The 25,705-nt window shown below is 38.3% G+C and overlaps 1 protein-coding gene across 2 annotated transcripts in view; it reads left to right on the top strand.

Moving 5' to 3' along the window:
* ARFGEF1 (ADP ribosylation factor guanine nucleotide exchange factor 1) overlaps window positions 1-25,705 on the top strand; it is a 132,296-nt gene that overhangs the window by 81,765 nt on the left and 24,826 nt on the right. For both annotated transcript variants that reach the window (XR_005724600.1, XM_040261329.1), the window contains exons 15-23: window positions 6,354-6,465; window positions 6,809-7,014; window positions 7,413-7,497; window positions 11,162-11,333; window positions 13,283-13,434; window positions 16,771-16,899; window positions 17,817-17,975; window positions 18,221-18,371; window positions 23,854-23,944. Coding sequence is in view for 1 of the 2 variants with exons in the window: in XM_040261329.1 (XP_040117263.1) it covers window positions 6,354-6,465; window positions 6,809-7,014; window positions 7,413-7,497; window positions 11,162-11,333; window positions 13,283-13,434; window positions 16,771-16,899; window positions 17,817-17,975; window positions 18,221-18,371; window positions 23,854-23,944 (1,257 nt within the window). In the remaining variant the exon portion in view is untranslated. The remainder of the gene's footprint in view (window positions 1-6,353; window positions 6,466-6,808; window positions 7,015-7,412; window positions 7,498-11,161; window positions 11,334-13,282; window positions 13,435-16,770; window positions 16,900-17,816; window positions 17,976-18,220; window positions 18,372-23,853; window positions 23,945-25,705) is intronic.

Raw genomic sequence — 25,705 nt, 5'->3', positions numbered from 1 at the left:
ACAGTTCTCCCAGACCCAAGACTTCCAGTGACTCCTTAGTCCGCGCCCCTTGTTTGTTGGAGTCTAGCCCAGACAGACCCTTGTGATGTGCATTAATTTTGTACCATGTTTTACCTGCTGTTGAACATCATCTGAACAGTTTTGCTTTATTCATTTAGCTCAGGTAAAGAATCCCCAATTGTATTCCCTAAGAAGGTGAGAACTCAAAAAATTTCAATAGAACGTTTCCTGCTAGTGTTGCTCCTTTATAGGTTTCATATTTTCCTCACTTCAGTTACAGATGTGTTAACTCTTATTAGTGATTTATTGTTACTGCTTGCATTTTTATATGTTGATAAGGTGATCACCTCCTTTTCAGACTTGAATACTGTAACAGACCTTGCTCTTGTGAAGTCAGTTTTCCTGCTAAGCTGTGTGCTGTCAGCTCCTGGGCTGTTTTGGGTCTAAATAGGCCCATACTGCTTTCCTTCCTCTTATCACCCATCTCTTCTTTCAAAGAGATTCTGTAAGGAAAACTGAACTTGGTGGCCTTTCTCCATGAATCTCAATCCATGAATCTAAACTGTAAAAAAAATTCCCTTGTATGTTGACTTGACTTGCTACTTCCACTGTAAAGCATTTCTTCCTGAATCTTAAGCACCAGCTTTTGCTAAATGTTCAGGGGTCCCTTTTCACAGTTAATATAAAAGAAAAAAAGTTGATAAAATGTACACATACTCATTGTCATAAAACTATAAAATCTCAAAAGTAGCCTCAGAAACAGCCATCAATACTTCATTTACTCTAAACTGTTCAGTCAGTATTTATTGAAGTCGCATCTTTTGCAGACATTATGCAAAGTGCTGGGAAACCTGATGAGTGAAACAATCCTTGTTTCTGGGGTCACAGGGTCTAGTATGTGCAAACAGATGCTCATGTCGAAATTTTGTAAGTCACTCAGCAAACACATGTTTGGTACTTGGGACTGTTTACCAAGAACCATGATGGTTTAGTTCAATTCAGTGGCTCAGTTGTGTCCGACTCTTTGCAACCCCATGGACTGCAGCACGCCAGGCCTCCCTGTCCATCACCCAACTCCTGAAGCCTACTCAAACTCATGTCCATTGAGTCAGTGATACCATCCAACCATCTCATCCTCTGTCATCCCCTTCTCCTCCTGCCCTCAATCTTTCCCAGCATCATGGTCTTTTCAAATGAGTCAGCTCTTTACATCAGGTGGCCACCAAGTATTGGAGTTTCACCTTCAACATCAGTCCTTCCAATGAACACCCAGGACTGATCTCCTTTAGAATGGGCTGGTTGGATCTCCTTGCAGTTGAAGGGATTCAAGAGTCTTCTCCAACACCATAGTTCAAAAGCATCAGTTCTTTAGTGTTCAGCTTTCTTTATGGTCCAACTCTCACATCCATACATGACTACTGGAAAAACCATAGCCTTGACTAGACGGACCTTTGTTGGCAATGTCTCTGCTTTTTATTATGCTGTCCAGGTTGGTCATAATTTTCAAGGAGTAAGTGTCTTTTAATTATATGGCTGCAGTTACCATCTGCAGTGATTTTGGAGCCCCAAAGAATAAAGTCAGCCACTGTTTCCCCATCTATTTGCCATGAAGTGATGGGACCAGATGCCATGATCTTCGTTTTCTGAATGTTGAGCTTTAAGCCAACTTTTTCACTCTCTTCTTTCTCATCAAGAGGCTTTTTAGTTCCTCTTTACTTTCTGCCATAAGGGTGGTGTCATCTGCATATCTGAGGTTATCCTTATATTTGATATTTCAGTCCAAATATGGGCAAAATATATTTTCTACTAGTACTGAGTGATGTCCATAGTGGAATATGTAGAGTTATGCCAGGGTAGGAAAATTCATTTTGAAGTGTTAATACTCAGAAGTGAGGGAGCACTCACTGGGCCCCTGAGTGGACATGTCCCCTGCCTCCAGTTCTCCCAGCCACTGCGCTTGCATTCTGCTTGACACTTCAGAGAGCACAGTGTGCTCGTAAGGTACTCTTCCTTAGCTCTTCCTTTCATGACACCACTCTGTCTGGTCCCTCCTGCCTGCTGACCATGCCATCTCAGTCTTGGTATGGGCTCTTCATCCAGACCACATGTCTTAGCATTTCCAGTGTCTGTCCCTCATGACTTCAACTACTGTGTGCTAACATCTCACAACCCTCAAGTGTTATTTTTCACATAGAAACTCTACTGAACTCCAGACTCTTCTCTAATTGCCCATTGGACATCTCCCCTGGACACTGCATAACTTCTCACACTCGGCATGTCCATAACCATATTTATCAGTCTCCATAATCAACTCCCCAGTACAACCCAAAGCAAATGACAAACACAAAACCCTATTGTTTCCCATCCAGAGTAGTAACCCCAGCATGCTAGTAAGTTATGAGCTAGAATCGCAGGAGTTACCTTAGATTTCCTCAGTTGATCTGATTTTTCACTAAATCCAGTTGATTCTACTTCCAGAATATTTCTGCAATTTATTGTCTTTATCTCCCCACAGTTGTTTTCTTAAGTCACGCCATCACCATTTCGTGCCTTGAGTAGTAAACTCTTCTAGTTGGCTTGCCTTTCTTTGGTCTTATTTATTCTCTCATCTCTTCTTACACTTAGCTGGAGTCATCTTTCTTTGAATGAAATCTGTTTCTGTTTCCCTCCACTCTCCCGCTTACAGAAGATAAAGCCACAGCTTTTTCTAATAGCACATAATACCCTTATGATTTAAATCTGCTGGTCTCTTGGATACTTCTTCATCTCACCTGATTTTTCCAGCAATGCAGAGCTATTTAATATCATGCTGTTTTATGCTTTTGTGTATTTGTATGACCTCTTCCTCTCTGGCATGATTTTTCTGACTGTTCATAAGAGTTGTAAGCATCCTTCAAAGCTCATCTCCACAGTTGCCTTCCCAGGAGCTCGATCATGGTCATCTCTCTTAGCCAGTCACCTCCTCTGCTACGCTGTCTTCTCAATAATACATTATTTGTTGCATTTTCACTGTTACATGTTTTCTTAACTTATAAAAATTTTAAAATAATTTTTACTATTACAATTAAATTTTTTTTCCTCAGAGTGAGAGCTTCTCAAGAGCAGAAGTTTTGTTTGTCTCTGGGAAGAATGCTTGATTTTGATTTATGTATGTGACAGCAGTTTAATTAGGAATTGATAGGGGGGTGTTGGGAGGACAAGCAGGGGAGGACACTTCAGACAGAATGGCACTGGCAGAGGGACAGGAGGACGTTTGAGGACCATGGTTAAGCGCAGCAGGAGGTGACATGAGAGCATTGAGTTGGATCCAGATTACAGTTCAGTTCAGTTCAGTCGCTCAGTCGTGTCCGACTCTTTGCGACCCCATGAATCACAGCACGCCAGGCCTCCCTGTCCATCACCATCTCCCGGAGTTCACTCAGACTCATGTCCATCGAGTCCGTGATGCCATCCAGCCATCTCATCCTCAGTCGTCCCCTTCTTCTCCTGCCTCCAATCCCTCCCAGCATCAGAGTCTTTTCCAATGAGTCAACTCTTCTCATGAGATGCCCAGAGTACTGGAGCTTCAGCTTTAGCATCATTCCTTCCAAAGAAATCCCAGGATTGATCTCCTTCAAAATGGACTGGTTGGATTTCCTTGCAGTCCAAGGGACTCTCAAGAGTCTTCTCCAACACCACATTTCAAAAGCATCAATTCTTCGGTGCTCAGCCTTCTTCACAGTCCAACTCTCACATCACTACATGACAACAGGAAAAACCATAGCCTTGACTAGACGGACCTTAGTTGGCAAAATAATGTCTCTGCTTTTGAATATACTATCTAGGTTGGTCATAACTTTTCTTCCAAGGAGTAAGCATCTTTTAATTTCATGGCTGCAATCACCATCTGCAGCGATTTTGGAGCCCAAAAATTAAAGTCTGACACTGTTTCCACTGTTTCCCCATCTATTTCCCATGAAGTGATGGGACCAAATGCCATGATCTTCGTTTTATGAATGTTGAGCTTTAACCCAACTTTTTCGCTCTCCTCTTTCACTTTTATCAAGAGGCTTTTTGGTTCCTCTTCACTTTCTGCCATAAGGGTGGTGTTATCTGCACATCTGAGGTTATTGATATTTCTCCCGGCAGTCTTGATTCCAGCTTGTGCTTCTTCCAGTCCAGCATTTCTCATGATGTACTCTGCATATAAGTTAAATAAAGAGGGTGACAGTATACAGCCTTGACGTACTCCTTTTCCTATTTGGAACCAGTCTGTTGTCCCATGTCCAGTTCTAGCTGTTGTTTCCTGACCTGCATACAGATTTCTCAAGAGGTAGGTTAGGTGGTCTGGTATTCCCATCTCTTTCAGAATTTTCCACAGTTTATTGTGATCCACACAGTCAAAGGCTTGGGCATAGTCAATAAAGCAGAAATAGATGTTTTTCTGGAACTCTCTTGCTTTTTCCATGATCCAGCGGATGTTGGCAATTTGATCTCTGGTTCCTCTGCCTTTTCTAAAACCAGTTTGAACATCAGGGAGTTCACGGTTCACGTATTGCTGAAGCCTGGCTTGGAGAATTTTGAGCATTACTTTACTAGCATGTGAGATGAGTGCAATAGTTGTGTGGTAGTTTGAGCATTCTTTGGCATTGCCTTTCTTTGGGATTGGAGTGAAAACTGACCTTTTCCAGTCCTGTGGCCACTGCTGAGTTTTCCAAATTTGCTGGCATATTGAGTGCAGCACTTTCACAGCAGCATCTTTCAGGATTTGAAAGAGTTCAACTGGAATTCCATCACCTCCTCTAGCTTTGTTCGTAGTGATGCTTTCTAAGGCCCACTTGACCTCACATTCCAAGATGTCTGGCTCTAGACGAGTGATCACACCATCGTGATTATCTTGGTCGTGAAGATCTTTTTTGTACAGTTCTCCTGTGTATTCTTGCAATCTCTTCTTAATATCTTCTGCTTCTGTTAGGTCCATACCATTTCTGTCCTTTATTGAGCCCATCTTTGCATGAAATGTTCCCTTGGTATCTCTGATTTTCTTAAAGAGATCTCTAGTCTTTCCCATTCTGTTGTTTTCCTCTATTTCTTTGCATTGATCGCTGAAGAAGGCTTTCTTATCTCTTGTTGCTATTCTTTGGAACTCTGCATTCAGATGCTTATATCCAGATTACAGGGGCCTCTTTTCTCCGTGTAAAGGAGGTTTTGTCTTGTTCTCGGCATTGGTATGCTATTGAAGGATTTTAAGCCAGAGGTCCAGCAGCAACAGATTTCTGTTTTTGACACATGACTGCCAGCAGCTTGAAGAAATTATTGGAATGTGAGCAAAACACGAGATAGGGAGACCAGTTAGGAACTCTTGGAGTACCCAGTTGATGGGGCCCCAAACTAATTATTGGACCAATGAAGGGAGAAAGGAAATGATTTAGAAACAGAGAGGTGACACTTGACTTAGATAAGCCATGAAGGAGAATTCTCCAGTGACTGGAGCTCAAGGACTTGTGGAGGAAATAAGACTCTGCAAATGCTTTTTATTTAGGGAATGAGAACGGGATACATGGAGGTGGATGAGAGAGGAACAAGCTGTATATAGGAAGGTTTTTTGTATATCTGTCTAATCAGTGTGAAGTTTATTTTGAAAACACTGGGTGTATAAAATTTTTTTTATAAAGGAGATAACGCCATCAGGTTATAGTTAAAACAGTCACCAAAATTCCAGTTGTGTGTTTTAAAAGCAGGAAATTTGGAATTAATCATTCAAGAAAAGGAAAATGAGCCAAGATTTCTTGAGCACTTGCTGCTGCTAAGTTGTTTCAGTCGTGTCCGACTCTGTGCGACCCCAGAGACGGCAGCCCACCAGGCTCTGCTGTCCCTGGGATTCTCCAGGCAAGAACACTGGTGTGGGTTGCCTTCCTTCTCCAGTGCGTGAAAGTGAAGTTGCTCAGCTGTGTCCGACTCTTAGCGACCCCATGGACTGCAGCCCACCAGGCTCCTTCGTCCATGGGGTTTTCTAGGCAAGAGTACTGGAGTGGGGTGCCATTGCCTTCTCCATGAGCACTTAGGGAGACTCTATATTAAAAGCATGAGATATTTAGTATTCATATCCTTACTCAGAGTTCATCTACTGAAGGGCCTTATCTCACATAACATGTAAAATGATCTGTATCAATGATAAAGATTGCCCTCCATTTGAGATTCTTGTCTAAGAAGAAAAAATAAAACTTTGTATAATGTATTATTTTTTGTGCATTTGTTCATTGATTATTTTAAGTAAAGTGCTGGAAAGCTAGTTTACTGTAGTTTTAGATCTTTTCAGGGAATATGAATGGTTTTCCGTTTCTAATGTTCCTTTTAACTCTAACATCATCCAGATTTACTAAGAAACCAAAGAGAGGAATCCAGTACCTCCAAGAACAAGGGATGCTTGGCACCACCCCTGAAGACATTGCCCAGTTCTTACACCAAGAGGAAAGATTAGACTCAGTAAGAACATCATGTTACTTCATCCTAGCCTTTTTTATAGGATTTCTTTTTAAGTTAATAATAATATGTGTTGCTGCCCCTTTCAAATGCCCTCCTAAGTATGTAAAAATAAGCTAGCTGTTCTTAATTTTGCTTTTTAATTTTCTATACTCAAAAAAGTCTTGATTTTTGTTTTTTAATGCATTTGGTATGTTTAACTTCACATTCAAAATAGTTAATTAACCCTGTGTTTACTGGACTAGTTAACTGTGGATCTTATGGACCTCTCTGCTTTTTAAAAAATTGGGTGTGTGGGAAATGTAAAGTTCCACTAGGATATCAATTTCTGTCTTTTATTCTTCAGACTCAAGTGGGTGAATTCCTGGGAGATAATGATAAATTTAACAAAGAAGTCATGTATGCTTATGTGGACCAACATGACTTTTCAGGAAAAGATTTTGTTTCAGCCCTTCGTATGTTTCTGGAAGGATTCCGTCTTCCAGGGGAAGCTCAGAAAATTGATCGATTAATGGAAAAATTTGCCGCAAGATATCTAGAATGCAACCAAGGGTAAGCAGGATTTAGACTCAAATGTTTATTGATTGCTGGCTGTATCCAGACCCTCTTCTGGGAGCCTTGGGTGATCCATAACCCCGTGCCCCAGGGAACTTAGATTGTCTGTGACCTGGAAGTGATGAGACAGTTCCATAAAATGTTATGAGATAGAACATAAATCTTGAGAGAGAAAATGAAAAGTGATATGGGGTTAGAGATAAGTTATTTATTTATTTATTTTTAAATAGGTTTTTTTTTTTTTTTTTTTTTAATTTTATTTTACTTTACAATTCTGTATTGGTTTTGCCATACATTGACATGAATCCACCATGGGTGTACATGCGTTCCCAAACATGAACCAATGATGGATGTCAACAGTATAAGTTTATATCATGACACTTTTCTTTTTCCAGACAAACCCTTTTTGCTAGTGCGGATACTGCTTATGTTTTGGCTTATTCAATTATCATGCTGACCACAGATCTTCACAGTCCACAGGTATGGTATTAACCATAATTTTAAAATATCAGACATCCAAGAAATGTTTAAATTTCATTTGCTTCATAAAATTGTAATTCCTTCTTAAATATTAAGGAACTGTCACTTGATTTCTGATAGCCACTAATAAAAACATTATTTTTAAGGTTTTAGGTTTAGTTTCCAAAAACTTGGGGAAAATTATCTTTATAAATAAACCTATTTGCAAGAATTTAATGCGTCTTAGAGATGAGCTCCTAATGATACCTGTTGCTCTTAAGAGAAGAAATAAACTATATACTTATTATTAAGCTGAGATGAACTGGACAAATTGTAAAGTTTGAGATTAAACTTTATAGGAATTTTTTGGAAATGTATTTTGAGATGTTTAAGGCAGGATTGATACAGGAAATATTGACCACATGTAAGATTTTAATCATTTAAAATTTGTCTTTGGTTTGCTACTGGCAGTATTATAGAAGCAACTCACTTCCAGGGCTTGCATTATCTAGCATGACACTTTTTTCCATGGTTTTATAAAGCAGTCTACAGATAAGGACTTATTTGAATATTTTCATATCAAGAATTTTATGTCAGGTTTTTCACTAAACCAAAAGTAACTTTACATTTACACTGCCTCCCTTTGTTTTTAGAAGGTCATACTTTTAACAGATTTTGTTCTGTTAATGAATTATAATGTTAAACGCACCTGTGTCATTATCTTCTTTATTTTCTTTTTTATTGTAATTGATTTACATTGTTGTGCCAGTCTCTGCTATACAGCAAAGTGAGTTATACCCATGTGAAAGAGATAGTCGCTCGGTCGTGTCTGGCTCTTTGCAACTCCATGGACTTTAGCCCTCCAGGCTTCTCTGTCCATGGGATTCTCAGGCAAGAATACTAGTGTGGGTTGCCATTCCCATCTCCAAGGGATCTTCCCTACCTAGGGATAGAACCCACATCTCCCACGTTGCAGGCAGATTCTTTACCATCTGAGCCACCAGGGAAGCCCCAGTCGTACACATAGATGTTCTTTTTTTAATACTCTTATCGATTACAGTTTATTCCAGGATATTGAATATAATCCCCTGTTCTGTATAGTACAACCTTGTTGTTTATCCATCCTCTATATAATAGTTTATATCTGCTAATCACATACTCCCAGTTCTTCCTTCTTCCCCTCCTCGCTTCCCCTTGGCAATCACAAGTCTCTTCTCTAGGTCTGTTGAGTCTTTCTGTTTTGTAGATCAGTTCATTTGTGCCATATTTTAGATTCCTCATACTTTCTTCTATATGTACACTCTCATGTAGGTTATTTTCTTCTAAAACTTCCTTGAATGTTCTTTCACAGTTTCCAGATTGTTAAAAATTTCTGGACACATACCAGTTAGGGGCATTCTCTTGAAATCAGTGTCATATCTTTGTGGCCCTGTTGCTGTCACTGGGCGTGTGCCTGGAGTCCCACTCTAGCAGTGCTCACTGCCTCTGAGGTGCTGCTCCATGTCAGGCTGGTGTCCTTGCTCCCATTCAGCCTGCCGGCTCTCAGACAGCGTAGGAGTCCCTGTGAGGATAGGTGGCCTGTTAGAAAATTGAACCCCATAATCAGGACCCCATGTAATTTATGATGCAGGACTAGATGAACTGTAACAAATGGTAGCTTTTTTTTTTTTAAAGAACACAAGTAACTTTAAAGAATTTTCTTAAAACTAATTCTCCGCATTAATTGTTTTCAGAGTTAAAATACAAGTGAATTTCACAAGTCATTTATGTTCCTTTGCTAACTAGAACATTTATAGTTAGACTACCTTTTATATATAGTGTGAATCAGTTTTTAAATTTTGAGATATATTTAGAACATATTAAATTTTTTTGTTTATTCATTTTCATCAGTGGTAACAGTTGGCTTGAAGAGGTTTAAGCATTAAAACTTAATTAGGCACAGCTTAATTTAAGCACATGAAAATAAACGTCAAGAGTAAAGTGTTCCATAAAAGATGAGCTGGAGAAGAAAAGTAGGATTATGTTTAGCACTCCTCCCAGAACCCCACTGTGGCAGAAGTGTTCCATTTGAGCAGTGTGTGTTTATTTTCTGTACCTGAAACTGATGTGTTCTCTCCTCTAACTTGCTGGGAGCTCCTTCCCCTCCCCCCCAACCTAGATCCACAAATATACTTTATTGCTACTTCAAATTTTCTGCCAAGATTTGTTTTGTGTCTATCTCTGTCTCTCATTGGTATGATGTTAAAATATTGTACCATGTTGAGAATTTCCAGTGATGTTAATCTTCTTGTAGCCTCTTACTGGAAGCACTTATGTGGTCATTTATTTTTATGTCCCTGGGTCATTGCTTTTTTAGTACTCATTAGAAATTTAGGTGAAATGGCTTTCTTTTAATGTTTTTTAAGTGCCTTAACTCAAGTTTTTAAAGTTTTAGTATATTAGAGTGTTTTTCCCTTGAGTAGTAATGATTACATTTGAAAACTTTTATGGTAACATTTTTACTTTTTTGTAGGAAAACTGCTCCTGTCATCTTTTCTGACATTCTAGAAAGATGTGTTTGCAGAGTAGTCAGAACAGGTGGTGCAGTGGTAAAGAACCCGTCTGCAAGTGTAGGAGTCATAAGAGATGCGGGTTTGATCCCTAGGTCAGGAAGATCCCCTGGAGGAGGGCACGGCAACCCACTCCAGTATTCTTGCCTGGAGAATTCCACTGACAGAGGAGCCTAGTGGGCTACAGTCCATGGGGTCGCAAAGAGTCAGACACGACTGAGCGCGCACAGACACAAAACTAGTTAAATCTTTGCATCCCACTTAAGATGTCTTCTGGACCTTCTGGTTTCTCTGTAGTCATTTTTGCAAACTTCTGATGATTTACTCCTGATGTTGATTGTTATTCTATGTACCTTCTTAAAAATTTACAAGACCCTTATCTTTAGAGGTGCCTTAAATTCTTTGTGAAAAGTGGTAGGAATATATTTAACTTATAAGTAAATATAGAGATGTCATGACTTCTGGGTTTTATCCATGGGCAGAAAAGTTTTGGTTGTGCTAGTTACCAAGTTCAGCAGCAGGGCCACCATCTTACATACTACAGATTTATTCTCCACAGACTTACCATGGTATGCAGCATGATGTTACTGTTGTGCGTACTCTTAAACAAGAAGATGAAAAGTTCAAAGAATACTTTGCCCACATCACCTAGCATTCAGTTAACCACACTGAGTCAGTCAGCAAGGTTGTTATCTGATTTTAAATAAATTTCAGCTCTTGTTATTCTCATATCCACTGTTACATAAAATCAGTTCTCAAATCATTAGCAAACACACTTATGTTCTTTTGAATGAAGATCTGACTCTTTTTGGTAGCATAAGTTTCTAATGATTGTCATGATCCTTTTTTAAAGACTCTGGCTAGAACTCTTAAACCTTGGGCAGAAACAATTTCATTATTCCATCTGCCTGTTTTCTTGTCAACAGATCACTCGGGGACATCACAGCAAGGTGAAATAACATATTGCCCACCTGGGTCTTTGCTACGTTGTCCTCATTTTCTGTGACTTTCTTTTTTCACTTTAATGTCTGCCTTGTTTAGTATTTTCCACTTTCTGTCTCAAAGTATTTATAAATTCTCTTACATGAGTATTTTTCTGTTCATTTTTAAGAATTATAACAGTTGTTCATTTCTAGGTTAAAAATAAAATGACCAAGGAACAGTACATTAAGATGAATAGAGGCATCAATGACAGTAAAGATCTCCCTGAAGAGTATCTGTCAGCCATCTATAATGAAATAGCTGGAAAAAAGATATCAATGAAAGAAACGAAGGAGCTGACAATCCCTGCAAAGTCAAGTAAACAGAGTAAGTGTCCAGATCAACTGAATCCTGGTTGTTTAGGAGGAAAAAATACGGTTCTTAAAAAGTTAAGTTAGAGTAGACCAAGTATCACTTATTCTAATGAAAAGTATTATAATACATTGTTTGATGATCTGATTATGTCTTTCTCCATATCCTGAAGAAAGATAGCACTGACCAATGATAAATGGGAAATGCTACATACTATGAATAAATTAGTGTGCTTTGAGTATACACTTGTCCACGAGGCAGTTAACCTCAGCATGGACTTGGAGAGCAAGCAGATTGGTTAGGCAATGCCAATAGTCAGACTTCAACTCTTCTTTCTTCTGACTCCTTGTTGTCTACAAGCAACTTGTTTCCATTGGTTCACCTATCATTACACGTCAACAGAAGCTAGAAGTAGGGGTGATTCAAGGAGATGGGGAAGGTTACGATCATGGGGGAGCTCAGGAGGTTGGAAATCACTATTTGGCATGCACCACAAATTATATCACTCTGGCATTCCTAGATCTGACCAGCGTCAGGAGCTACCTGTGCCTGGCTCCATTCTCAGCATTCTATATGTGTAGACAGTGGTGATTAAAGTAGAGCTAAAATCGGGCTACAGGCATGAGGTTAGAGTAGGGGCCCAGTAATACAGAAGGAGAGCTCCTGCCTTTCTGAGCAGCTTCCACTTGAAATCTCAAGCTTCATCAACAGAACAGATTGCAGCAGCAAAATGCTGCTGAAAGGTTCTTGGTGTTCAGTTGCTAAGTTGTGTCTGACTCTTTGTGACCCCATAGACTGTGGCTGTTGATAGGAGAGAGTCCGTAAGGCCTGTGTGATATGTGTTTCTAGACGTTGATGAAGAATTACAGGGTGGAAGTCAGAGGCTCTGGAGATAATGTTAGGAGGGATAGTGGAGTGTAAGTGGCCTTCTCTTTGGGGAGCAGAGGACTGGGCCTGAGGAGTGTTAGTAAGTTCTCCCCCATTTTATAGACAAGGAATCAAAAGTGCAGAGAGATTAGGACACCTAGAATCAGAGAAGCTGTGAGCTGAGTGCAGTGCGAAAGCCTTTGTTAAATCCCTGTGCCTAAACCCTGACGAGTGGCAAAGGCTGGCCCAGAAGTCGGCATCCTTGGCCCTTACTGCAGTCCAGCACCAGCCGGCAGTTCCCAGGGTAGCGTCATCTTCTTCTACTTGAAAAACCGTTAAGTGTATTGATCAGGATTTCATTTTTACACCTGAGTAGATGCCAGTTATCTGATTTCATTTTCTTTTTCATACCCACATGACATCTTCCTATACCTCTTCTCTGGCCTGCTCTGTGTACAGTGAGGAAGTCACTGAGAGAGCTGGGTGTGGGAAGCGGGTGGCAGTGGGCTGACATTCTGCAGTCATCCTGCGTGTGAGGCCTCTGTTTTCTTGTTAACTCAGGAGACCCCTCAAGTCACACAGGTGAACCGTGGCCCCTCGTCTGCTCTCCTAGCCCTCGTTTAGGCTGTTTCCCTGGCACTTTCAGTGTGACAAATTTGTGCCTGCTCTTTTCCCTTTGCACAGATTTCCTGCATATCCCTGAAGCCTAGTTGAGGATATATTTTTCCCCCCATTTTTGAGGTGAAATTCATATAACACAAAATGAACTGTTTCAGAGTGTTGTGCAATCACCACCTTGATATAGTTCGAAAATACTTCATCACCCCCAATAAAGCCCCATATCTATTAAGCAGTTCCTCCATGTTCCCTGCCTTTCCTCAGCCTCTGGCTGGCACCAGTCTGCTTTCTCTTTTATAGATTTACTACTCTGGATATTTCATCTAAATGGAATCATATGTTATATGGCCTTTGCATCTGGCTTCTTAGGACCATTGAATTAGTATTCATTGGTTGTGTTGATGATTTTATGCTGAAACATCAAAATATCATTCTTAAAGGCTTTATATATTAAATGCTAATAGTGTTTGCTGTTTCAGACGTAGCCAGTGAAAAACAAAGAAGACTTCTGTATAACTTAGAGATGGAACAGATGGCCAAGACCGCTAAAGCTCTCATGGAGGCTGTGAGCCACGTTCAGGCACCTTTCACGAGTGCAACACATTTGGAGCATGTGAGACCCATGTTTAAGGTAAGAGTTATTAATGACTTTCAATTGCAGTATATACATTTATATATACTGCTATTCAGCATATTTTTAAGTTAAGGCAGTACGGTGATACAGCCCATTAGTAGAGACCCAGAAGTGAGAGCCATATTATTTAGGTATGCATGATTAGCAATTGATAGGTGTGTGACCTTAAGAATAGAAAGGTTTGGGAGAATTAATCTCCGGCCTGGTTTCCTCTGAGCTCTCTTTAGATCTCTAGAGTTCCCTGACATCTCAAAGTGACCTTGAGCCTCTTGCTGTCTTCCAATGCCTATGGCCCAAGGGCTAATCTGAGGGTTCTGAGTGTTCCTGGGGCCCAGAAAGTAGCACTGGGAACAAAAGGGAGCTTTCTTTTGTTTATAGATCTAGTAAGAATGGTACTTACTGCTTCTTTATAATTTGATTTTCCATTTCTTCTTCATTTTCCTATGCTTTTTTTCTATCCTTTCTTTAAATTCCAGAATGAGTAAGCAGTGCATCATAAGGGTTATAGGGAAGTGGATGGGAGTTTAGTCAAGGAAAGTGGGAATTTTTCCTAGAGAAGGAAAAATGGGTCAAGTACATGTCCATTTTTGAGACAGTGCAGTTAGATGGTCTGTGGAGGTTAAAGGTTATCACTTGAGTTCTTCAGACATTAACTGCATTTGTGTGGGTAGTAAAAGATGATGATATTTCAGCTCTAATATGTTATAGTTCTACCCTTGCTCTAAGGTCTGTGTGATCGTGATACTTCTAAAAGTTAATGGAGAGTTACAGGCTCAGAGTGGGAATTTGGGGAGAGAATGTTAGAAGAAATAGTGGAGTATCACCGGCCTCTCTTTTACCGTAATATAGGAAATGAGATTGAAATTAAGAGCACTTATTATGAAATAAATTACAAACCAAGTTTTTGTTCTGTTTTGAATAATCTTATACCTTTGTTTTGTTTGCAAATGTTTTTGGTAGACAGGAGGTGGAGGATGAAAAAAAAAAAAAGAATAAGGAACCAGTCATAATTCTGCCACTCAGAACATTTCTCTTACTATATTTACATACTACTTTTTCTCTTGTTAAACAGTTGTGATTCTATTGTGTATAGAATTTTGTAACTTGCTGTTTCTCATATGAGTGTTTTCCCATGTTATTGGGAATTCTTCGTAAATAGCTTTCATGATCTCGTCTCTGGATTAGGTGTCATTTGTTTCTTCCTCTGAGCTGGAATTGAGAACCTTTCCTCTCTCTGCCATTTCTACTGTCGTTACCTTTTCAGACAGTGTCCTTCATTTCTCACTCTTATTGCTGGAGTGTTCTCCTGGCTGGTGTCTGTGTCTACTTTTGTGCTTCTCTTACCCATTTACAGAGCACAGAATGTTTAAAATACAAATGAGCTGTGACCTTCTTTCTTAAAGCTATTCACTGATTTTGCAACTGTGGTGAAACCTAACACAACCCGAGGGCCCGAATACCATGTGTGATTGGCTCCACCTGCCTCCAGCCTCATCATTAGATTTCCTCTTACCATCCTGCAGTCACACTGGCATTCTTTCTATTTCTAGAATACCCTAAATTATTTTCTCATCAGAGCATTCGCACAAGCTGTGTCCTTTGTCTAGAACGCTCTTTCCTTCATTGCCCAAGTCGTTTCTGCTTGCGGTGTTACTTTCTTAGTGAGTTCTGTCCCTGGCCTCTCTAAGTACATGCTGTGTTCTTCCTTCACTGTATTTATGTGTATTTACACATTTATTTACTGTAAACCTTAATGTCTGTGCTAGACTTTAAACTCTGAGAGGTAAGGGAGTACATCTGTTCTGGTGACTTTTCTCAAAGTCTGACAGAGTTCCTTGCTTGGAGTTAGTGCTCGTAAGTAAGCATTGATTGAGTCAAGGAATAAATGAAAGATTCCTAGAAGTGATGTGATATTAAGGGATGTAGTTAAGAACCTTTTTACATATGGCCAGATCGTTTTCTACAGAGGTTTATACACTTGAGCAGAAAATTTCACTGTTCCCTGGCTGTTATTTAGGTATAATTTGATAATACAGATCATTCTTTAATTTGCAGTGGGGTTGTCACAGGCTTCAGAAGCTTATACTTCTCCTTGTATATATTACATAGGTTTCCAAACAGAGATGTGTTGTTTCTTCACTTAGCATAGGATGCATAATGCATTACTCTTCTGTGGTGCTTTGTATTTTAAAGTCCTGCCCGTCATATGCTTCCCATAGCATCTCTGTGTAGTTGCAGTCCAGGTACTAAAGAAAATGAGGTTCGGGAAAAAAAGAGGTGAAATAAGTGACAAGGCTAAGACTGAAAGTTAGGTACTGTGACTTACGTTCCTTTGTTTAGGAATTAAACTTCTGAACTTCCTGAGGTTACAAAGCTGGGGGTAATTCTGTCTTAATAATGCAGAAATTTTTTTTTAGATCTTTTAAAAATTCCAATTATTGTTTCTGTACCATGTTGTCATAAATACTCTTTATCTGTATGACTATATATAGTTCTGCTTCATTTTGATTTATTTATTACAAGAAGCAAATACTCTTATATCAGACATTTCAAAGTTACACACACACACATAGATACATGCCAATATATACACACCAGTATATACATATATGTTTTGATATGAGGACTTTCAGTAGTCAGGGATACCTTTCTTTTTTTTTAAATTTTACATTACAGTTTCAGAAGGTATTCAGTTTTGATAAAATTTAGTGTTTGTTGACTTTCATAGTCTGTAAAGAAGATGTATTTTATTTAACTGTATTTTAAAATATTGTCCAACTAGGAGCCAGGGATATCACTGCTGTCTCAATGTAAAATATTAATATTTTACTACAAAAAACAATAAAGCTAAATGACACCCACAGAACAGGCTCAAAGAAAAGAGTAACGTAAGTCTTATAAGTAGAAAATGGTTAAAAGGATTTTTTTGGAAATAAAATTAGTCCATGAAATATTGCAAGAGACACAGCTTGCAGAGAGATGAGTTCTGAAGTCAGAGGTAAAATCAATATAATTTATGAATATAGACTATCCTCATTTTTTATTAATGTGAATAACTCATAGGTGCTGTGCTTAAAATGTATCTACCGTCTTCTCTTGAATTTACAATTCTGCTCTCCCACTTACGTAAGCCCAGGCAGCATTATATAGTTTCTCCTCTTTTTCTAAGAAAGCTCTCCCAATAACTATGCCTAGAAACTTATTGCTCTTTTTCAGAACTTCCCACAAATCATTTATTGTCTGAAAACATTGAGAAATGTTAATGTGGTCTTATCTTAAAGTTTGATTATCATTTGATGTTCATGATATATTTTAAATTTTTACCTTTTCTAGCTGGCTTGGACCCCTTTTCTGGCTGCATTCAGTGTGGGTCTACAAGACTGTGATGATACTGAAGTAGCCTCTCTTTGCCTGGAAGGTATAAGATGTGCAATCAGAATTGCATGCATTTTCAGCATTCAGGTAACAGAATTTTGCGTTTGTAGCCAGTCTGGAAAACGTAAATTACTTATGCCATTACTGTAGTTTAAATTATTTCTTGTGTTGACATTGTTAAAAAACTAATTTCAAGTTTATAGTGGAGTTTAAGTGAATCTTAATGTTTTAAGTTTCCAAGAAGCTGTGACAAAACTGGATAGTTCTCTGTTGATGTGTCTACCATTCATCATCATAACTTCATGTTGCAGTTTTTTTTTGTATAGAATATTAGCTGTGTGGGAAATTTCCAAGAGTTTGAATTCCTGTATTGTAATTTGAATATCTTATTTATATTGCGTGTTCTTATTTATTGAATCATATAATACTTTTTCATATTTTATATATTTATAGATATTATTTTATAACTTTACTTAACCCTAAGAACAGGTTATCTCTAAGAGATTCAAGTATCAAGGACGTAATTCTTATGAAGATAGTTCTTTCTAATAAATTATATGCTTTGTCTGATAATAAATTTTATCCAATGCTTGCCTACTTTCTTTTTGAAAACCCATTTCACATTTAATTATGAATGTTATAGCATAAAAAGCATAGTCTTAACTGTAGGGGGAACATGAGCAAATTTGTAAATCGAGTTTCTGCTACTTCACATAAGTCACTTGAAGCATGTGTTCAATGAATGCTTTCTTACTATATGAATTATTGTTGCTGAAATTTCATCTTGATTTGACACCACCATTGCCTTTCAGTTTTAAAAATTCATCCTTTTTGGCTTCATTCATATTAAAATTTAAAGAACTATAGTTTTGAGGTATCATATGGAATTCATGACATAGTTGAAAACTTACTAAATTAAGTAAACAGTTGATCAGTAGGGAACCGGAGCCTACTCTGTTGTGCTTACAACCCTGTGAGTTCTCTTTCTCTCTCTCTTTCAACAGCTGGAAAGAGATGCATACGTCCAGGCGCTGGCAAGATTTACCTTACTCACAGTGAGTTCTGGGATTACTGAAATGAAGCAGAAGAACATTGACACAATCAAAACGCTTATCACAGTGGCTCATACAGATGGAAATTACTTAGGAAATTCATGGCATGAGGTATAAGCACTTTCTTTTTTCTTTTGCAATTTGGTTTATAAAATGAGCTAACGCTAAATATTATATCACTGACATGCTTAAGTGTTTGGGGAGGAAATTAATCTAGTACATTCAGGATTAAGTACATTTAACTTTTTTATGCTGATTTATAATGTAGCCTGTGTTTAAATTGTAACTTTGTACATTTAAATATTTTTGTGAAGATTTTTAACACGGAATTTAAATTTGTTTTTCTTGTAATTAAGATTCTGAAGTGCATCAGTCAGCTGGAGCTTGCTCAACTTATAGGAACTGGAGTGAAGCCTCGGTACATTTCTGGAACAGTACGAGGCAGAGAAGGATCACTTCCTGGAGCGAAAGATCAGGCTCCTGATGAATTTGTGGGGCTAGGGCTAGGTGAGAATTTTTTGAATTATTTTTGTGAAGTATCACAGTTGTTTCTAACTTGCTCAATATAAGTAACTTTATTGTATGAGTGAAATATAACTAGAGGGCTAGGATAAAATGCCCTTTGGCTAACCTTATAAGGGTTAAGCAAGATAACATTGTAAGTCTTTTTCGCCTGGTCCAGTTTGCAATATTAAATGACCCTTAGTCTTAACCACATAGTTGAGGATGGGAGAAAGGTGCAGTTTAAAATTATCTCCTTTTACATTAAAAAAAAGAATGAAATGATTCCATTTAAAGCAACCTGAATGGATGGAGAGAATATTATACTTGTGAACTAAATCAGATGGAGAAAGACAAATATTATATGATATCACTTACATGTGGAATCTAAAAGTTAATACAAGTGACTCTGTTTACAAAACAGAAATGGACTCACAAGCATAGAAAGCAAATTTATGGTCACTGAAAGGAATAGGGAGAGAGGAAGGAATAAATTAGGAGTATGCAATTAACAGATACAAACTACTATACAGAAAATAGATAAGTAACAAGGATTTACTGTATAATACAGGGAACTATATCCAATATTTACAGTAATCTATAGTGGAAAATAATCTGAAAAAATGTCTTAAAGAATTACCTGCTTTTGAGACTAAGCAGACAAGTTAAATGAGTGAAGGCTTGTTTAAGATGATAAATAGTTGGAGGCACCTGGAGAAAGCATTCATATGCAGATTTTTTTAACAGCACTATCAGACATAACCCAAGTCTTAGGCCCCTGTGGAAACTGTCCCATGGCTCCCCTTGAGTTCAGTGCAGCCAGGAGCATCCAGCAGGAAAAAAGGAAGGTACTGTCAAAAGCAGATAAAGAAGAACCAAAACCATACATTTCTAGTCATAAGTGGAAAACGTTCTACCAGGGAAGAAACAAAGTTTAGACTGTCTTTGACTTTGAATATGTATTTCTGGGTTTGAATTATTCCATGTTTCTTCTTCACTTATGCTTTTTCTGCACTTGTGCAAGATGTGTGTGCAAGTTACTTTAATTCTCTGAGCTTCAGGTTCCTCTTTTCCAAACTAACAGTAGCATCTACTTTGAGAGTTGTCAGGATTACAATATATTAACATATAAGTGGACTTAGTGCTGCTGTACTGTTTCTGGATTGTTGTTGTTCAGTCCTCAAGTCGTGTCTCACTCTTTGCGACCCCATGGACTGCAGCACACCAGGCTTCCCTGTCCTCCACTATCTCCTGGAGTTTGCTGAAACTCATGTGCATTGAGTCTGTGATGCCATCCAACCATCTCATCCTCTGTTGGCCTCTTCCCCTCCTGCCCTCAATTTTCCCAGCATCAGGGTGTTTTGCAGTGAGTCAGCTCTTTGCATCAGGTAGCCAAAGTATTGGAGCTTCAGCGTTAGCATCAGTCCTTCCAATGAATATTCAGGGTTGATTTCCTTTAGGATCAACTGGTTTGATCACCTTGCTGTCCAAGGGGCTCTCACGAGTTTTCTCCCATACCACAGTTAGAAAGCATCAGTTCTTCAGCGCTCTACCTTCTTTATGATCCAACTCTCGCATGTTTCTGGATTATTCTTTATCTGGCCTCCCTACTTCACTTCCAACAGAGAAATCTAGAGATACAACCTAAAAAAAAACATGAAGGAATATACCTGAGGTCTAAGAATACTTATATTTACCTTTTAAGGCTTTGTGCTATATATAACATTGTACTTCTGGACTTCCTCTTTTTATCATTTAGTGATTTCTTCATTGTTGCTAGCAATAAAAAGTCTTAGGAAATTCAGAAGAATTTCAGGCTTGAAAAACAACCCACAGGGAGGGGAGTAAAGACAAGGACCATGTTGTGGCTTCAAGTTGAGTGAGTTTGCAGTAGTATTTCAGCAGTGCAGTCTGCACCTCACTTGTGAAATACCAGTGGTGCTCTGTGGTTCTGGGAGGTGCAGGTATAGACAACTGCAGGATTTAGAACTGCTTGAGCACCCGCGTGGTTGGTGACTTATGTAACCTAGAAGTCTGACTCAGACATTAGAACTCTAATTGTTCCAGAAAGTAGCATGAGATACAGATGAAAAATATTTACAGGCAAGTGAAGTGAATGTGCATTGATTGATTCAACTGCTTTTGAACAGTTTTTATTTCTAAGGCCTTGGGAGTAGAGGAGAGCTCGAATAAAGAGGGGTGAGATCACCAGGGCTCAGTTTTGGCAAGTAACAGAAGTAGGTTACACTGAAAATAAAATACCAGTGGAATATTTTATTTTCTACCAGTGTTAGTAAAACAAGAGAAATCATCCTTGCTGATCATGTTTACTGGAATACTTGAAAAAGAGTTAAAATTAATTTGATCATTGTGCTGCTCTGCTGCTTAGGTTGCAGAGAGGTGACCTGACCTGCTTTCTCCCTTCAGGAAAAGGGAATTTATATTAAAATAAACACATTTGGAATCTGGAACTGTGATTGAGATAAAAATTCCAGGCCTCCAAGCCACATGAGCAACTGATCACGCTGTTCACCTCTCATGCTTTCTCTGTGTCATCCACTTCTCTTTGCTCCACGGCCTGCTCCCTTCTGCTCTCATTGCTGAGGGATCAGGTCTCAGGTTCTAGTCTGCATTCTAGAGGGAGCCCCTATGCTGACTCAGCCCCTGTTGGGCAGAGCTCCCCTGAGCTGAGCTCATCTCAGTAGTTGGTTCCTGGCTTGCCCAGCCTGGCAGGTGTCCACCCTGTTCAGCGGTGTCCTGGCATCTACTCAGGATGCTTTAGTCCATACCGAAGCTGGAGGAAGTGGTGGTGCAGACGATTGAGCTGGTTTCATCTGTATATAATTTGTTTTTTAAAAATAAACTATTAGCCTCCTTTGTCAACAGAATCTATACCCCAAATATTAATGTAACCAAGTTAATAGGGCTGAGTGTATATTTATCTCACTTGCTTACAGATGTGATACAAAACTATACTTTTAATTTTTAGAAACAGGAAACTTTTGTTATTAAGAATAAATAGCTTATGAATTATTAGATTTGAATTATTGCATACTATTATATGTATTAAAGTTTTAAAATTCTGTTGCTTGGTCATATAAATCTTGAGTGAATATTATGACATATCTTTGTTCTTAGTTAATCTAAATGTTTGTTCTTTTGAGTCATTTCTTTGGTAAAACTGAAACTGTTGGCTTATTACTTGTACTGTCATACAAATGTTTGATAGATGTCATATATTTATGAAATTGGTTCTCGGATTGTTAGGCATTTTAAATCTTCTTTAAATGGGTTTAATGATTACAAACTACTATATCTAAATAGAGAAGGTACAGAAATACCTTCTGTGGGTATTTGAAGAATACCCACGGAAATGTGGGAAGGACATTCAGTTCATACACAGACGGAGTTATGTAGTGCCTGGCATTTTTTTCTCACAGATTTTTCTTCAATAAATTCCTGTAACATGCCACATACCTCATATTGCTTGACACTGTCCTCCTACCACCCCGTTTCTCAGTCGCTTATTTCAGGCTTTCATCCTTGTTCACTTGTGCTACAGAAATAGACCCTTAATTTGTCTGCATGGCTTCCGTGACTCTTCATGTTTCACTGTGTTCTACAGATATTACCAGAATTATTTTTCAGAAAATAGACTGGATCATGTCAGTCTTTTAAAAGACCTAATGGTTCCCTGTCTTCAAAAGTAGAACATTAAACATGATGGTCAAAGTGCTTCACATTCTCTTTCTGGTCTGTCTGTCCAGCTCCATCTCTTACTGCTTGTTTCTCTCTCTCCTTCCTTGTCCCCTGCCAGATCACCCTCCATTATGGCTACATCTGAGTGTGTTGGAACATGAACTTCACTGGCCTGCTTCCATTACTTCATATATGCTGCTCCTTCTTCCTGGATTGCTTTTTCTTTTTCTTGCATGATGATCCTTTCAGATCTAACTTGAATTAATATTTCATCATATGTGAAAACTTTCCATGAGCTAACAACACCTGCATTCTCCCTTCCCCCTACAAAAATTAGTTCTGTTTAGCCACACTTGTGTTATATATAATTAGTTGAGTTCAGCCATGAAATAATCATCAGAGTATATTAAAGTAGGTAATGAGTCTGTTCCTCCTGGTAAATCATTAACTGCGTGAGGACAGGGATCACATTCTTTTCCCTTTGTTCAGTTCCTGGAGTAGGTTTTGAGTTCAGCTGGTTTAAATAAAACCATCTGTTACATCTGCATTCAAAAAGTCATTTGAGTGTCTAGTCAGTTAACAAGTACTTGTTGAGCATCTGCTTTGAGTAAGGTAGAGGAAGACAAAAAAAGTATGATTTGCTTCCTAACCTGGGAACTTTTTATCTGGCTGAGAAGGCAACAGGGACACACCTGAAGTAATTTATAGTAAGAAAGTAAATGGAAGAAATTCTGAGTTGAGCAGTACTTATTTAAGTAAACACTTCATTCAGAGGAAGGTGAAGGGGAATCCTTCATTGAGAACTCAGGTTGGGTCTCAGTAGGTAAACTTTAGATAATGACCTGAATAGAGACATATGTTGGAGGGAGCTCCCTTAAGTCCTAGACTGAAAAGTTTATACTTTATCCTGAAACTAATGGTAAGCAAAATAAAGGTGGTGATTTAGGAAAATTAATCTCCAGAAGAAGAAAGGAGATTAAAGGGGGTGTGGGCGGAATCAGCAAAAAGAAGGCAGTAAACTGTTACAATAATCCAGTCCTGAAATGATAATGGTCTAAACTAAGTAGGAATGAAAATGAATGAGTCAAATGAAAAACAGGCCAGCAGAAAGATTTAGTGATAATGGAAGGGAAAGATATTTAAGAGCTTGAGAACTGGGGGAATTGTTTTGCTGTCTACAAACACATGGGACCAATGTTGGGGGAAAAAAACCAAGTGATTGTTTTGAATCTTATAGCATACCAGTTGAATTTTCAGTGAACATTTGTAAACAAGGAACTGAAGATTACATTATAGGAGAGATCTAATTGTATGGAATTGGGAATCCTAAGTTGATACATTTGAAACTAGGGTTGGTTCTGTTTCTTACATGCTGAGGGAGGGGTTTCCCTGGTGGTCTAGTGATTAAGACTCCACGCTTCCACTGCTGGGGGCACAGGTTCTGTCCCTGCTGGGGAGATTCTGTGTGCTGTGCAGTGCAGGGGTGGGTGGTCGGGGGAGAGGGTTTCTCTTAAACATTGAGAGAAATTCTGCCTAATGTCATTGAGTGATTAAAAATTTCAGTGTCCCTAATTTGTGTGATCTTTGCAAACAAGTTTGTGTGTTTACCCATTTCTGTATACCACTTAGTATAACTCAGTAAGTCACTGATGCCAAAAAGAATTGTTCACCCAAAGCTTTCTTTCATTAGCAAAATAACTAATGTTATTAGAAATGTGTTTTAGAACTGTAAGTACATTCTTTCACTGAATTATTTTCACACTAAAATGCTCTCTTTTCTGTGTGGTAGTTGGAGGAAATGTGGACTGGAAGCAGATAGCAAGTATTCAGGAATCCATCGGAGAAACCAGTTCTCAAAGTGTTGTTGTTGCTGTAGATAGGTAAGGTATCTGTTTTATTCCCTTTTCAGATGAATACTGTTTTAATTCTGTAGCATTTAGATGTGTGTTGCTCATTAGTAAAAAAAAAAAAAAAATGATTGCCAAAATATCTTTCCTTAGGTAATATAAGACTATATTGTGATATGCTATGATTTAAATGATGAAGTACCTACAATTTTGCTTTTAAGTCACAGAATATAGGAAGGAGATAAACAGTATGAAAATTTAAGTGACAGTAGACATTAGGGGGCATTAGGGAAATGTTAACCTTGATGAGAAAGAACACAGTTTTTCTTTTCCTTTATTTTTTAAAAATTTCCTTTATAAAAAAATGTACTCCCCTTATTATTCCTATTTGAAAATAGAGTATAATTTATCTTCCTGAATGTATGATATGGGATTGCATTATGGGGAAAATGAAAGGGTTTGCTGGCAGTTCTCACTGGGGAGAATTATATTTTATAGTATATACATTAAGTATATAGTTATACATAGTATATATAGTATATACTATATACATATAGTATATACATTCCTCATGTCTAGTCTGGTTTTCTAAAAGACTATTTCTAAATATTTCTAAAAGAATATATTATGGTTTGTTTCACTATAGAATATTCTAGATTTTAAAAATCCCCAGTGTTCAAAATAATGTCTAGTTTTTGATTTTTTTTTTTTAAAGAAGATGAATGTTTTCCATATGGATGCCCAAATAATTGAAACATTTTGTAACACTGGTGTTTACATTTTAACACTTCTGATGGGAACTGTCAAAAATCCAGTGTGTATTATAATCTTTCCTTGATGCCTAGAGACTCCCACTGATCTATTATTTTACTTTGCCATAGATGAAAACTTTTTCCTTAGATGGAACTAGAGTGTTTAGTTGTTACTGACCCTTGCAGTACTCCCTGGAACTTCTTACTTGGAAAGTATTCTTTCTGTCCATGTGCTCACTTGCTTTTTTGGGGGTGGAGGGAGGGGCTTAATTTGCCTTTTTCTCATGATGGTTGAAAAGAGATTGTGTATCATTTTATATCTACTATATAACTCAGAGGCTTAACATGTGCTTTTCAGAGTGCTTTCTGGGAAGGGAATTTTTAAAAAGAGTAGATGTATGTATAACTGATTATATTATATTAAACAAACAGAAAAGATGCTTTCCATGTGTTACTTCATTTAATCCTCTTAGTAGCCTATAAGATACGTATTATTACTGTCCTCAATTTACAGATGAGGAAACTGAGACGAGGGGAATCAGATAACTTGCTCCTTCCCTCAGCCAGGCCAGTCTGGTCGTGATGATTACAGTGACACTTTCATTAGCAGAGAATCTGAGGAATAGCGCCAACTATAGTGTCTGTCCTTCTGCTGCCAGGGTAGACCTCCTCCAGATGGTTTTCTAGCCACCCAAAAGTGCATCATCACTGTTAGGAGAATCTACTCAGACAAGAGTCAAATTTTACTTACTAGTCTTGTTGCCATAGCATACTTCATGTGACCAAAGCCAGTTCTGATTTATCCAGCTGGCCACTTTGCTGCAGAGAAACATGCCACTCATTTGAACAGGTAATCTGCCTCTCCATTTTAAGAGTTTGTGCAATTTCAGAGGAGTCTTAGCACAAATTCTATTAGTATGTCACTGTCTCAAACTCATCATCACCGGATACTTCTACAACATAAATTCAGGGTCCACACTTTTACGCACAACCTCAATATTTACATTTTACCTTATAGTGAAAGCATCAAAAATTACATCTT

This window comes from Oryx dammah, unplaced genomic scaffold (assembly GCF_014754425.2).
Source record: "Oryx dammah isolate SB20612 unplaced genomic scaffold, SCBI_Odam_1.1 HiC_scaffold_19, whole genome shotgun sequence".
NCBI classification, from domain to species: domain Eukaryota; kingdom Metazoa; phylum Chordata; class Mammalia; order Artiodactyla; family Bovidae; genus Oryx; species Oryx dammah.
The sequence above is the reverse complement of the archived record's forward strand: the minus strand, read 5'-3'. Positions and strand labels throughout refer to the sequence as shown.